This window comes from Mesitornis unicolor, unplaced genomic scaffold, assembly GCF_000695765.1.
Source record: "Mesitornis unicolor isolate BGI_N332 unplaced genomic scaffold, ASM69576v1 scaffold33112, whole genome shotgun sequence".
In the NCBI taxonomy this organism is placed as follows: domain Eukaryota; kingdom Metazoa; phylum Chordata; class Aves; order Mesitornithiformes; family Mesitornithidae; genus Mesitornis; species Mesitornis unicolor.
This window is the reverse complement of record NW_010167710.1, coordinates 2113-16719: the sequence shown is the minus strand read 5'-3', so window position 1 is coordinate 16719 and position 14607 is coordinate 2113. Positions and strand designations below refer to the sequence as shown.

The 14607-nt window shown below is 40.1% G+C and overlaps 1 protein-coding gene across 1 annotated transcript in view; it reads right to left on the bottom strand.

Annotated features, from left to right (window-relative positions):
* Window positions 1–14463, bottom strand: part of GLTSCR1L (GLTSCR1-like) — a 31614-nt gene extending 17151 nt beyond the window's left edge. The window contains exons 1-2 of the mRNA XM_010178795.1: window positions 14274–14463; window positions 810–858 (exon numbers count right to left, since the gene is read on the bottom strand). Of these exons, the coding sequence (XP_010177097.1) occupies window positions 810–853 (44 nt within the window). The 5' untranslated portion in view covers window positions 854–858; window positions 14274–14463. The remainder of the gene's footprint in view (window positions 1–809; window positions 859–14273) is intronic.
* Window positions 14464–14607: the final 144 nt, after the last annotated feature.

The window sequence follows — 14607 nt, the reverse complement described above, 5'->3', positions numbered from 1 at the left end:
GTCACACTGATTTCTGGCAGAGTTTGAACAAAGTATAGTATATGAAATGTTCCATTTTCCTATGTTTTAAATGCATTACAGCATATTATCTGTTCTTAAATACTGATGTGAATGTTAGTCAAAGGAAGGTAACTTGACACATATACAATGCTCAAAAATCTTGCTCATGCTTCAGTTATCGTAATTATTTTAGAAAGACCATTAAAAATCACCAACTTTATTCAATTCAAGTATCTTTGAGCAAAATGTTGCTAAATTCTTGTTTGTTGTGAATACTTAAACAGTACTGGGTAGCAATTCTATTTTTCCAACATTTTAATGCAAATGTATTTTATTAGTAGAAAGTATTTGTAATTAAGAACAATTTTACTTTTCCTAGTGTACAAGCACAGCATTAACAAAGTATCTACTTCCACTACTCAAAAAAATGAGATTTTAAAATTATTTTTCATTAACAAACAAAAAAACTTCTTTGCAATTAAGTTTGTAGCAATATCCCTGGTAACATGCCTCAATGCCGACCTGGTATTTGCAGGGGCCGAGAAGAGAATGCAGCCTCAATGCACACTCAAGTCCTTGGCCTCTCTTGAGGATAAGGCCAGTGTGGGGACTGCCAGCTGGAATACACTGGGACCGAAGGTTTTGTGATACACACAACTTCACATGGAGGAAGCAAAGCATAGCTACTCATTTCATTCACAAGTCAGCTGCTCTTGAGATAATACTGAGATAGAATCACCTTCTAGACGAGGATTTCACAGAACTATTTTTCCCAACTTTTCTGAAAGAATGGCTTAAGGAAGACTTACCCAATGAGATCAAGGAGACAGGATTCATCGTCGTCATCATCCATGACAACTAGAACAAAAAGGGGGAGGACGGATATTTGATACATATCAAACAAAAGACTGCTTTCAACAATAAAAACAATTTAGAATATCTCAGTAATTTTTATTAAACAGTATATGAAGCTGACAGACATCTGCTATTGGCAAAGCTCTTAAATAAACCTGCACCTTCTACAAAGGTCCACTGATTTATCTCAAAATCAAATTCAGTCATATGTAATGATATACAAAGTCCCATGCAATGTTTCATCATTTAGGGTATTTTTAGAATTTTAAATTGGAAAAAGACAAATGATTAACCAAGCTGGTTAAACAGAACTTCTACAACTTAAAAAGCAGTAAAATAAATCTGAATAGAATCCCAAGATTCCAATTAAAATGCTGCTATAGTAATTTAATCTCAGATAATCCCAGTAAGGGAATAACCGAACACTACACAACCTACAAAGACTGTTACAAACCAGTGGCTATAAAACTGACCAGCCAAAACGGTAAACAAATTTAGGCCAGTATCATGACGGAGCTGTTACAGGCTAGAACCAAACCATAGCCGAGACATTACAGAGCATTAAAAAGAACACTATTTTCCAGCATGCCTTTCTTAGCTATTGCTAGTGACAGTACGGCCACTTCCAGTTTCTCGACCATACCCAGAAGTGTACTTAAATGAACCTGGGATTCATAGCACAGCATTCTGACAATCCTTCTAACAATGGGTGGAGAATTCATCTGCATGAATCAAGCTGACTGCAAGCATCCATTCACTGTGTGCGGAGCATTTTTAGCCTCCCAACGTCATGACTACCAATGCTCTTATGTGCTGTCTACTCAGTTGGGAGCTGCCGGTACCAAACACATTTCATCATTTCTTCCTCTGATCGCTGCTCCTCCAAAGCTTCTGTTTGCACATCCTGGCTCTCCTGTTCACTGTAACTCTCAGAATGTCATATGAGACTGCATCTTCTTCCTCTTACCGGTAACTCTCAGCATCACTTTATCCTAGCTTATTTTCTGTAAAGAACCCATCTAATCTACCAGTTTAATTATCAGCTGGTGCTATCATTTCCTAAAACTTTTGGTATCTGGCTTCCAGTTAGTTATCCAATCTCATCTTCACAGTATCTTCTAATCACATCAAATTGATCACTGTGCATTCCATGCTCGGTTTTTTCCCCTCAACTTCCCTTAATCAGTCTGTCATAACAGTTATCACTCTAATTAATATAGTTTTGCCTTTAATTCTCTCTTAATTCTTGCCAAAGAGAAATTTACTTTCTGTCAGTAGATCCACGTGAATCATTCTTCAGCACTTCTTAACTCAGGGCAGCCAAACAGCGGCACAGGTTTTCCAGCAAGGTTACGGAGTCTCCATCCTTGCAGATACCCAGAGCTCAGCTGGACACAGCCTGCTGTGAGCAGGACACGGGATGAGGTGATCTCCAGACACTCCTGCCCACCTCAGCTGCCTGGTGATCCTGTAATCTCTTACCTGTCATTTTTCTATATTCCACTGATTGTGAAACTGGTTCATACCCTGTCCTCTATACTGCAGATCCTCATACAGATTTTTTTCTTCAGTCTCCTGTGCTTTAGTTTACAGAAAGGGTAAAGCAGGACCAGAGGATGCATTACTATAAGGATCCCCCAGTATCACCTGTCTGGGAGAACAGGAAAACAAATCATGGCTACAGGGAACTACCTCAAATGTCAACAAAATCAGCATTTGTGAGGTGATTAGGCATCTTATGAAAAAGAGTTTCTCCCATGATTCAGTGGCACATCTGCTCACTGTTGCATACAGCCACCAGCATGAACACTGATCTTGCAATTTAATGCCAAGCAAATAGCATGACATTTTATGATGTCACAAAATGTAAATGTAAATTCACATTAGGAAGACCAAATTAATATGCAATTATCACTAACGTGATTAGCATTCTGCTTTAACTGCAGTGTTAGTACTACTTACAGAAAGCTGTTATTTCCTGCAACCCTAAACAGCATCTCCATCCCTCAAGAGCAAGGTTTCAAAGAGTCCTAGCTAACCTAAAGTAAAAATCAGCTCTACTGAGAGTTAACAGGATCTTTGTTTTCACACTGCATGCCTGCTTCTGAAAACACCATCCTCTGTGTCTTATGGCAATACTGGCATCGTTATTTAAATAAAATAAAATATCTTCACTTTATCAAACCAAATATTCTCTGTGGTTATACTACAATAAGGATTCAACATTATGGAAAGTGACCACACAGAACTTTGTTCACTCAGTACTCCTGTGGGTATTAAAACTACTAACACAAATTAGACAAATTTGATGAGTTCACTAAACTCTTGAAAACCTGTACATAACCATCAGAAGGAAAGTAAGTTGCATAAAAACACCAATTAAAGAAAATCTTAATAATATGTACTATTCAGTATTCAGCCCTTTGGCTGAACATGCAGTTGGCTTCATTAGAAGAACTAATTTGTTGTTTTTCATTTCACAAATATGATACAAGAAAAATCTACCCAGCATACTGGAAACTACTGCCAGTTTACCACAGGCAATAAAACCCACAGAGGACAGCTACATTTTTTATAAACACCAAGAATCACCACCAGTTCCCTCCAGAAGTGCACCTTCCTAACACACTAACAACATTCTTGTCAACACTACCCGAACTCTATACACACACGAAAAATAATTATGTCACCTTTTTCTTTGCACTTTTGCTTTACCAAAGAGCTATCTGTGTAAAACCAGAATTTTTATACTGTTGATGAATGTATCAGCACTTAAGTCATGAACACATCTATCACACATAGCTCTTGCTACATTCAGAAGTTGCTCCAATCAGCATTTGAAGCCCAAGGGGCTGCATGCTCCTGCGCCTTGAAAACTGCAAATAAAACCGTGCTGCCATCTCAGCATCCCCACACAGGATGGCTAGGTAACACTACACTAACATGACACTGCATGGCAGAGCTCTTGTGAAATACCACAGGACCAACACAGTATTAAAACTGCACACATGGGGTATGTGGTCTGTGAAAGAACAATCAAGATCACAACCAAGCCACAACCTACGTAGGTAGATTAAATTCTGTTCCTCTTTCACCACACATACCCAAGATCTACCTAACCACTTAACTGCAGGTTTAAATCTTTTTAACTGATGCAGATTTTCTGTGAGGATTAGTGTCCTGTTAACTTCAGGATGGCAAAAGAGGAGGTGCACAAGTCCCTGCATACCCAAAAGCAACTACTTGTTCAGTCTAGTTAGAAAAGAGGACAACTTCAGCAACACATGACCTTGACACAGATGCTCATTTAAAAGTGTGTTAATGAACGCAAGCCTACCCTGTGAATTTTTCCTAATGCATTTTCTACAGCACAAATGATAGAAAAGATTGCTGCTTTTCTTGCTGGCTATCTTTTCAGTTTTTCTATACACAACTTATACAAATCCTGTCCTCCTTACCGTCTGTTAATATATATTGGGCCAAATCAATGACTGATGTATGAAATGCATAAAAACCTTGAGTGTCTTAAAATAAAACTCAACACAATGAGTGGCATTAGAGGGTCTGAATTACATAGCCAAGACCAGTGGTCTCTAAAGAGGAGTGTTTGCACCCCAGGGGCTGCGCAAGACAATCCACTGGGGTGCAGGGAGAAAATATCAAAACTTTAGTTGTACATGCATGTCATTTATAAGTAAATATACATATATTGGGGGTGCATGCTCAAAACACTTTTACCAATAGGGGTATACAATCAGAAACACCTGGAGACCCCTGGCCTAGACCCCTGACGATTGACTCATTTCTGTATTTGGATCATTTGATGGGGGGTTCAGCCTGTGGGCAATGGGTGTGGGTAGAGGCTCCAGGTGAGGCTTGTCTGGCACATCAGGGCCCACCAGTGCACCCAAGGCCTGACAAGAGCCCACGCTGCAGACATTTGAGGGAAAAATACACACTGGGAGGATCCACAAAACCTGCTGGAGAGCCCTTACAATGTATTTTAACAAATACCTAATTATCATCAATACTGTTCTACAGTGTCTTAAAAAAAAAAAAAATCGGTTTATTGTAAGTAGGCCAAACTCAGCCCTGGTGGTGCATCCAACTAATTTACAAAGGGTAATCCTTATTAATTAGTCACAACCTGGCACAGATTCCCTGTAACTTATTACCAGCAAAGCCTCTACTGTTTTAATTCATGCCCCTGCTACTGCACTGCTGAACTCAGTGTACTCTTCATCATGGCTCACACGTACCTGTGGAAGCAGCACTGCCTATCCCCTTTTAGGAAATAACCAGAGTGCCCTTTATCACACGCTCTTGAACAGAATAGGAGAAAAGGTGAAAGTAATAAAACTGACAAGGAAACCCCAGCTACGCAAGCCAACCCTCCGGAGGACTGCAATAACTCAGCCTTAAAGCCCTTGTCTTCCCCTTTCAACACTCTCGTCTACTACAGAGCACAGACCAAGGAAAGGGGAAGCAAGTGGTTCTGCGCCCCTCACATCCATTTTCCCAGAGCCAGTCACCTGGAACAGAAAACTGACCTGACAAAACATATTGATCTGTTTCAACTTGGATTAGCTTCCTGGTTCCATTCTGGCTTGCCAGGAGGCTACAAGGGCACTAGCACAAGCACAAGGGAGGGAATGGGAATGAGGGAGCACCGTGGTTAACTACTGGAGAAGGCAGCAGTGCCTGAGCCAGCTTAAAGAAACAGTCAGACCACAGCCACACAGCTACAGGTAACACAGCCACCACTCTCGTGTTGGTACAGCGCAGGCAGCAGGTCAATGGAAGCGATTCCTCCCCCCTAGACAAGCAGAGTCAGCCTTTTCTCATCAAGGCACAGCAAGATACCAGGGAACAGCCAAAACATGCAACACAGAAAATCCCAACCGGGTGTAAGGAAAAAAGTTCACAAATAAGAATGCTCAAGCAAGACGGTGGAATTACCCTCTTTGGAAATTTTCAAAACTCAAATGGCCCCGGCCAACCTGTTCTAACTTTGAAGCCAGTTCTGCTCACAGTGAAGGGCAGCGCCAGGTAACCTCCAGTGGTCCTCACAAGCCTGCATCTTTCATCACCATGCCACACAATCCACAGCATCGTGCAACACGCGCAGGGTCTGTAGCCTCCAGAATCACTAAAACTGGGCTTGTCCAGAAACAGTCCAACTACTTGTGCATGCTTCGTATACTGTATCTTATTTTTATAACTTAAAAAATGTGAGAATTCAAAACCATTGTAAATAATGCATCTTATATTCACTCAAATTATATTCAAGCTTGTCACAAAAGAATCATTTTCCTTTCTCAAAGTAATTCAGAATTTCATACAACCTTAATACATAACTTCAGATACAAAGCAGTAAATACTAATTTCACATTTTTAAAAAAGCCTAAGATTCTCGCGAGTTTAGAAAAGCCACATTTAGAGCAGTAATTCCCAAAAGTGTGATAGGATCAACATTAAAACTTGGTAAGACACAAGTAAATAAATTTATACGCAAAACTGTTGTAAACATCTACAGACTCAACTTCCGTGCAACTACATGGGATCAATTCCTGACTGGCAGCATGCTGGCCCATGACTTCTGAGAGTGAGGACTTACTGGAAATCAATGCTTTAAAGCAAGGAAATGATTGCTGTAGTTACAGCTTTACAGTGGGAGATAATCAAACTTGCATGCAGTAAGATCCGCAGCACCTGAAGCAACTACTGTTTGAGTTATGAGATATGCCCACTAATCCTCACAAATTCAGTAAGAATTCACAGTCATTAGCAGGAACTCTGGCAACACCTCCATCATGCTTTATAATGGATCTGAGCCACCAAATCTTCTGTACCGCTATGCTGCTCTACACCATTCTCCACAATTTTAATCTACAATCCCAACACTAATAGTAACTTCACTGTGTAATATCTAAAATAAATTGTCATTATAACAATAATCATCAGAACAACAATAGAAGAAATCAAAGTTACTGTAATAGTCCCTATAGAGAATGGTATTGTAGTGAACCGAGTGTGCGACATCAAATTTGTGACATGTTTATCCCTTATATCTTTTTGAATACAGATGTAAGATAACTCTATTAACCCAAGCATCCATCCCTTGGTAAATTACATCAAAAGATCACAGCAGCGTTAAGTGACTCCACACTGACTGCAAAGGCAAAACACAGAGTTGGAAGTTCTTAGTCCTTCCCTTACACAAATTTCCAGCACAACTTCCATTAATTTTCACAGTGCCGATATTTTGTTCAGCGTGCTTCTGAACTAGGAAAAATGCCATTTTACCACATAGTAGGCAATGCGTATCACTTGAACAGTATGTACTTCAGGCTGCTAACATGCTGTAACTACTGTCTTAGACATGCCTTTAGTTATCTCTCAGGTTCCTAACAAACAGGCAGCCTCAGAAACCCACCTACACAGGAACAACCACACTTCAATCTCTGCAACATAGGAGAGAAACGGAGGAGTATAAACTCAAACCCTTCTTATCACATATTTCATTCTTGACTTCAAATCCAGGCTACTTTTGAACAATCCAGGATCTTGAAAACTGGACAATTTCAAATTCTTGTATCTGACCAAGCATGTGTTTTATGATCAACTTAAGCAACTGCTTGCCACATCAAGCCCTTTATTTTCAAGAAACTGATTTTTACACAGATGGAATACAAAAAAATTAGTATTAAGAGGTATTGCCACTTCTCTCAATGTAAAAAATTATGTGCAGTATAATAATGACCCACTATTCAATGAAAAAGAGGTAATATTGAAAAACTTCATTATAAATATAAATTTCACTCTCAGTTTCACTCAGGTAAAAAGACAGAAGGCAGAAGTAATTTCAGGACAACAGGAATAAGGAAGCAAAAGTAATTTTTAAAATGTAGTTTTTAAAACACGAGGTTTTAACTACTCACTTGCAAACCATGCTGTGTTTATATTCTACAGTATGTAATTATTCCTCAGAAGTATTTTCTCTTCCAAAGTAATCAACGAAAAGCAACAACTATACTGTTAAAAAATCAACCTGGAATTGTGGTCTAAAAAAAGAGCTAATAAAGCAAGAAATTTGGGATTCCAGCCTAATAGCGCAGTGCAATATACAACTGTGAACTTTCCATTTATGTGAAAATGTGTTTTCATTTCAAGATTCCAAGTATGTCTCGGTTTGAGCTAAACAGAACTAGCTTTCTATTTAGTGCTTTTACTTTTCAGCTCAGTCTCTTCTAAGTGGCTGTATTTACTGAAACTAGCAGCACGTTTTCGCAGACAGTGTGTACATATACAAGTGATAGTGTTTGTATGTTACGGAAACAATGACAAGGCCACTGTCTCACCGTGGGTGCTGTATCCGCACCTCTGGGGACGAGCAGATCCAAAACTGACCAACTAGGTATTCCATCCCACATATGTCACACTCAATATAAAGCTGAGCGATCACAAGGGTCTCACCCCTCTGCCCTCTTCTCTTCTCCCCGTCTTCTGCGATGGCTGAAGTTCCAGCAGAACCCTGCTATTTCGTCAGTCTCCAACCCTGATCCCTGTGTTCCTGAATCCAGTTCCTGCATCTTGCTTCTGGGTCCGGTCTGGAACTTTTCAAGTGCCCTGCTCTGCAGAGCCTCTGGTGACATAATCATCACTGGCGGGGAGAAGGGCTTTATATTGGTTTTATACATATATATTTGTACATATTTCATTATTTTTCCTATTTACTTTATTATCCTGTCTATCTATTCAGAAGAATGATGCAAAACTTATGAAAAACTATTTCAAAAAAATGGAAACGACTCAGGAGTCAGATAAATAGCAACAAGACAAGAAACACGGAAGTGCTACCTCTCATGAACTGCTAAGCACAACGGTTTGCATCTTCATGGTTTCTAAGATTCAGCAGTAGATGAACACCTAAGAGGACAGACAGGGTCTTTACACCTTGTGAAGTACCAGCTCCACACACAGAAATATAAATTAAAAAACACATGTTAGAGCACAGACAACCTACAATAGGCTGTTTATTCAACTCTTAAATTTGACTTCTCATTTAAAAAAAAAAAAATCCTGATTTGAGTTTGGCAAATGTGGTAACTTATCAAGCTTCCAATAATCTACAGTCATATTTTAATATATTAGGGAAAAAAAGGGAAACGTGCACTCCCATTGTTAGCAGCATGTATGACAGTAAAGGTTAATCCAGCTACAGTCAAGCAGACCGCGTACATTTGTGAACCCCCAGTGCAGCTGTCTAAAATCTGCTTTTCCTCAGACACACATGTTCAGAATTTAATTTCTGATTTATTCAATACAATTTTCTCTTACTGCATCCAGAGCTGCTCTTGGCAATGCCAAAATCTTGACAAGACTTTCATCTGGAAACAGTTTATTTTTAAACCGTGTAGAGTTAATCCAGAGTAACGCAGAGCTTGGAGGTCAGGATCTTTCCTACCCCATGGGATTTACCAGGTTGAACCCATGGCTCAGCCCATTTCCCCAGCAGTGCCTGCCCACATCGCTTTGCTACGGCCGATTCTGGGCTCAGCCTTTCAAACAGCTCCATCACATACAAAAATCTTCAGGAATCTCAGAGTTCATAAAGCATTTTGAAAGGTCCTGGTTTCATCCCAAAAGAGACAAAGAATGTAGCATAATCTCAATATTTCCTTTGGAAAAAATATTCGTCTGCCCAAAGGAAGTTGGATGCTCCTAAGTATTTCTAGAAACTACTGCATGCACTAACACAGGCTATTACGGTATGTTATTTGTGCAACGAATCTGTTCTTCAGATGTTTTCACCTCGTTTCTACTAGAGAGTATCTATGCATCATACTTCTCATGCTGTGCATATATTTTTTAAAGATTTTGATAAAACACTTATTAGAACCCAGAACGTAACTTCCTTATAAACTGTTCTCAATTAATTTAGAAATCAATGCCAAATTAATACCTTTTCATAGACACTGTAGTCCATACTGATTTAAAAAAACAACCACCACAAAACTAGTTACGTTGCCACAGGCACAGTTCACACAAGCTAGTAGGAGCTTACAACCCAATAGTTAAAGCTGAACAGAGATTTATACTCCTTTCAGTTATTATGTCTGGGAAATAAACCAAAATTTGAATATGAGAAATTAACAGATGTGTAACTGATTTTGCAGTGCAGTCCTTATCCAACACCCCCAAAACCAGACTGAAAATCCTGCACGCTGCCTATCTTGCCCTTGCTGAAGCCAATGGAGATTTTGCCACCTCTTTCAGTGCAGCCAAGATATTTTCTGTAGTCGACACATCTCAATGAATTCAAGCTTCAACACCAGATTCTCAAGTTCCACTCTCTGATCAAGTTCACAGTAAAACTACCGCAAGGTGTACCTGAGACAGAGTGCAAGGTCAGCCCTCACAAACATTATCAGTTTCCTGCCATGAAGTTCAAACTTTCTTCCTGGACTCCCCTCTCTTCACCACCCTTCCTTAGCACCTTCAATGAAAGAAAGGCTACTGTATTAGGTTTTGAGAGTGATTTGCCTACTTTCTTTCTTCTCCTTTTGGTAAGCATTTCGTTACTTAAAGTAACATTGGAAGTAATTCTAGAACATTTCAAAACTAGTGCAAGAAAATAAACTAAAGCAACAAAAAAACCTGATAGTCTGTTTGTGGCAGTTAATTTTTATTTTGTCTAAAAAACTCAGCGATCTTCAAATAAAGCAAAAATAATACAAGCACAGTAGTTGTTTTTTCAACAATGAAAGCAGGGGCAAACACACATTTGAAAACACAGATACATGTATTCAGTCAACTATGTGATAACCCTGAGAAAACATCAGTTCAGCTCAGTGTTTATGCATTTATGTTGGCAGCTTTGCTGATACTGGTTATTCCAACTTTCAAACTAAAACAGTTGCAGGTCACAACAAACGACACAACAGTTTATTAATCTTGCTGATTTTTCTCTACGGTAAGGAAGCAAAACACTTGTTTTTGTAGACAATCCCCATGTCTATGCTGGACCAGGAATGTCACCATCAAAACAAACCTTTCAAGCACTGATGCAGCTTATTCCAGCGCAACTACCAGAAGAAATTATGCCAACTCTCTGAACAGAATGAACTACATAATCAAAGAGGCTCTTGTGCCTGTACCATATCTATTACTTAAGACAGGAATGACACACTTTCGTGCTCTCACTGCTACGTCTACGCTAAAAAGCGCCAGCCATTAGACTTATCCCAAGTCTAATGCAGCATGAAAAGGCACCATCATTGACCATTAGAGCCACATTATAAAACTGCAATTATGCGGATACTTTTCCGGAACCAATGTGGAAGTATAAACACTGAAAACACAGCACACCAGCACATCCATGCCTGCAAAGCTTTTCAACTCTAGACTATGGACTTAGTTCTGTTGAAAAACTTTGTGGATACAGAAAGGGTCCTTTTTCTTCTCTCAGTAGAAGTAAACTAAATAGATAAACTCTACTTAAAAAGGACACGTGGGGTGGGCAGGAAAACTGCACATCTGTAAGGTGACGTGAATATTTAGCTACAGTAGAACCATCTCTGTCAAAGGCACAACTAGGTAGCACTGACCTCACCTAAGGCTACCCATAGAGTATTATGAACTCAAGAATATGGGTATAATATACAAGACAAGCGCTCGATGCATGAACAAAATAAGAACACTCGTAAAACATCCAAGTAGTGGATGCCTTACTCACTGGTGCACCAATGAAATCACAGCTGGGCTGGTATATCAACATGGGGAGCTTCTGCACCCCTCTGCCAATGTAACAAAGCCACGTGAAATACAAAGTACTACTTGCAACAACAACAAAAAGAAACAACTTTTAAGCTCAGACACAGCCAAGGAAACACATCCAAAAAGAACAGATCTAGTATAGTTAAACATTATCTGCCAAAGATCTCAACTCAAGATGAGAATACATTTTGCTTTAATGCAAGCAGGTCAGAGCGGAGAGTATACATATTGTTATCTGGCAAGTATTATGCTCTGAGAGAATATAAACTGGTCATTTTCATCCCATTTTTGTCATTTCTTATTTTCACAAATTAATGAAAAAATCCACACACGATCTCCCAGACACTGATGTGTAACAGAGAAATTTTATTGTATAACAATACACTACCACTAAAGAAAAATTACCTTGATCCCAAGACTACTGTTAACAAAAACATAAAATAATCACTTCAAGAAAGTGAACTTCATGTAATAAGATTTCTGAAATAAGTTAAGACTGTACTCCACAGTAAATAGACTGCTAAACAATTAAAAGTTTTAGCAGGTGTACTGTTTAAAAAAGCTAAAATGTTAACAAGTTTGTCCCATGAAAGTCTTCAGAAAATAGAATTATATACAATTTTTTCAGTATATTCCAAGCAATTAAAAAATGCCTACTTCATATGAAATGTCATTTAAAACCCTTCAGTACCAACAGGCAAAAAATTTAAACAGCCTTAAAATTAATCTCAAATTTAAAAAAAAAGTCTCCCACTTCCTTCAGGAGCAAGGAAGAGGCACGGGGAAGCCTTCCTCTGATCTGTCAAAATGCGTAAAAGGAAGAAGTAAATGAGCATTCCACACTCCTTAGTGGGCACAGCGTGAGTTGCTCTGGCAGCATACTTGCCGTTCCTGAATACAGATGTTGTTCATATCAAACACAAGCCTTGTGAGCATTGATCAGATTACGCAGAAATGTAAAGAAAAAAAAGGTTTTTATCAAAAAATAGGAGACTGTTTTCAACACTCGCCCTAAAAAGCAGCACCAAAACAAAACTTATGAAGCGTACTGAAGGTGCCAAATTCTACTAATTTGGAAAACGCACTGCTTTCTGTAAGGCATAAGGGAGCAGTAAGACCTTGAAAAGATGCTAGTGTCCGTGTGTTTCCAAAATTACCAAGAGAATAACAACAACAAAATGAGTTATTTACCCACCACCAAAAAGTTATTTACCCTTGTACTTTTGCAAGCACTTTTAAAGGTAGTGAACGCTCTTCAACGAAGATTACTTTGCCCTATATGCTGCCCTAGAGCATTTTTAAAAGGTGGGTCTCTTTTTTAATGACATGTTGTATTTTGTTGCCATCATTCAACAGAACAGTCTATTCTTTCAAATCTTTTTTCTTCCTACACTCTGAATGCAAATCATGGCAAGAAACATCTATTTTGGAAATATGAAAACATGCTCTGAAGTGATGTTTACAAACTCTAAGCTGGCCCCCCTGAACTAAGCCAATTTAACACCTCACAGAGCCACGACCCAGACTAATCAGGGGGTGCAGGAAGCCTGAGAAGGCAGCGATTCAGCGCAACAGCCCTGAAAGGGCCCTTCACGAAAAACATACCCAAAACAATCTACCGTTTTTGCTCCCTTGCACACACACAGCCACAAATCCTTCCTCTCTCTCTCCAGAGCACACACAGCAGAAACCCCTTAGAGCAATTTCTTCAAGAATGAAAGAGAAGGGGGAAGGGAGGTGGGAAACAAGCAGCTTCGGGGATTTCGGGGATAGAATCTCAAGGCCCGAGAGAGTAATGCTTCGGAGACAGAGAGAAACGGCCCAGGCAGGGCGCAACGGCTACGCCCCACACAGCGCGGCGGCAACAGAAAGGACCTTAAAATGGCGCCCGTGGGGGAGGAGAGTCGGGAGTGAAACTGCGCAACAAACGCTGGCAGGAAGCCAGACAGCGCCATCTTCCCCGCTGTCTCCCACTCCCACTACGCAGCGAGAACTGCTCGGCAAACGCCGGCCGCCGAGCCCGGGGACGGCCGGAGGAGCTTCCCCCGTCTCCTCCAGCTCCCGTTCCACTCCGTCCTGCCGAGTCCCGGGGAGGAGGGAGCGGGATGCGGGGCGCAGAGAATCGGGGAACAGCAAAGGCCTCCACATCTCTTTCCTTCTACCAGTGACAATTCTGAGTAAAGGTGCCCTCTATACGTTGTTTGATTTTGCCCGGTTTTTAACATTGCTACATCTGCTTTCCGCCATGATCCGTAAGTGAATCTTGCAATTAATAGCAAAAACAAATTATAACTTAAAATACGAAGCCCCTCCCCCCATAACCCAATATATGTGAACTGTGAGAAAATCAGAAAATCCCCTCTGCAACCCACCGCTTTCAGCCACAAGTAAAAACTATAAAAACATCGTTTCTTTTACGGGAAATGCTGCCAGCAGCACAAAGGATCAGATTCACATCCACGCTACAGCAAAGCCAAACGGGTTACTCCAGAAAGATGGTTTATTGTTACGTTTTAAAAAGTGGCGTTACAGTTAATATTCTCTCTCCAAAATAATAAAAAAGACCAAAAAAATATAAAAGATGCAGCAAAAAACGTGGTCCCGAAAAGGAGGAAAAAGGCGCATTAGCCCAAACCTACCGCCCGAGCATTTCGCGCACCCACAAAAAGCAGCACCGTTTCCATTCCTTGGTTAAGAGCAGGAGGCACGGAGCAACTCAGAGGAAATTGCAAATAAAGCAGCAAACAAATCAAATCAAATTTAGTGGCGACACCGAAAACGAGGAAACGAGTGAAAAATAAATCCCCAGAAGGCACAAATCTGAGACACAAGCTCAAAGAAATGACAAGATTAGGATGGTGGCGAGTGGACGGGGCAAAGGGAAAAATCAAGCCAGGGGTGAAAAAGTGAAAAAGAAAAGAAAAATCCTTCCCAGCACCACAGCCAGGAGAGAGACGAAGTGTCTCCATTTTC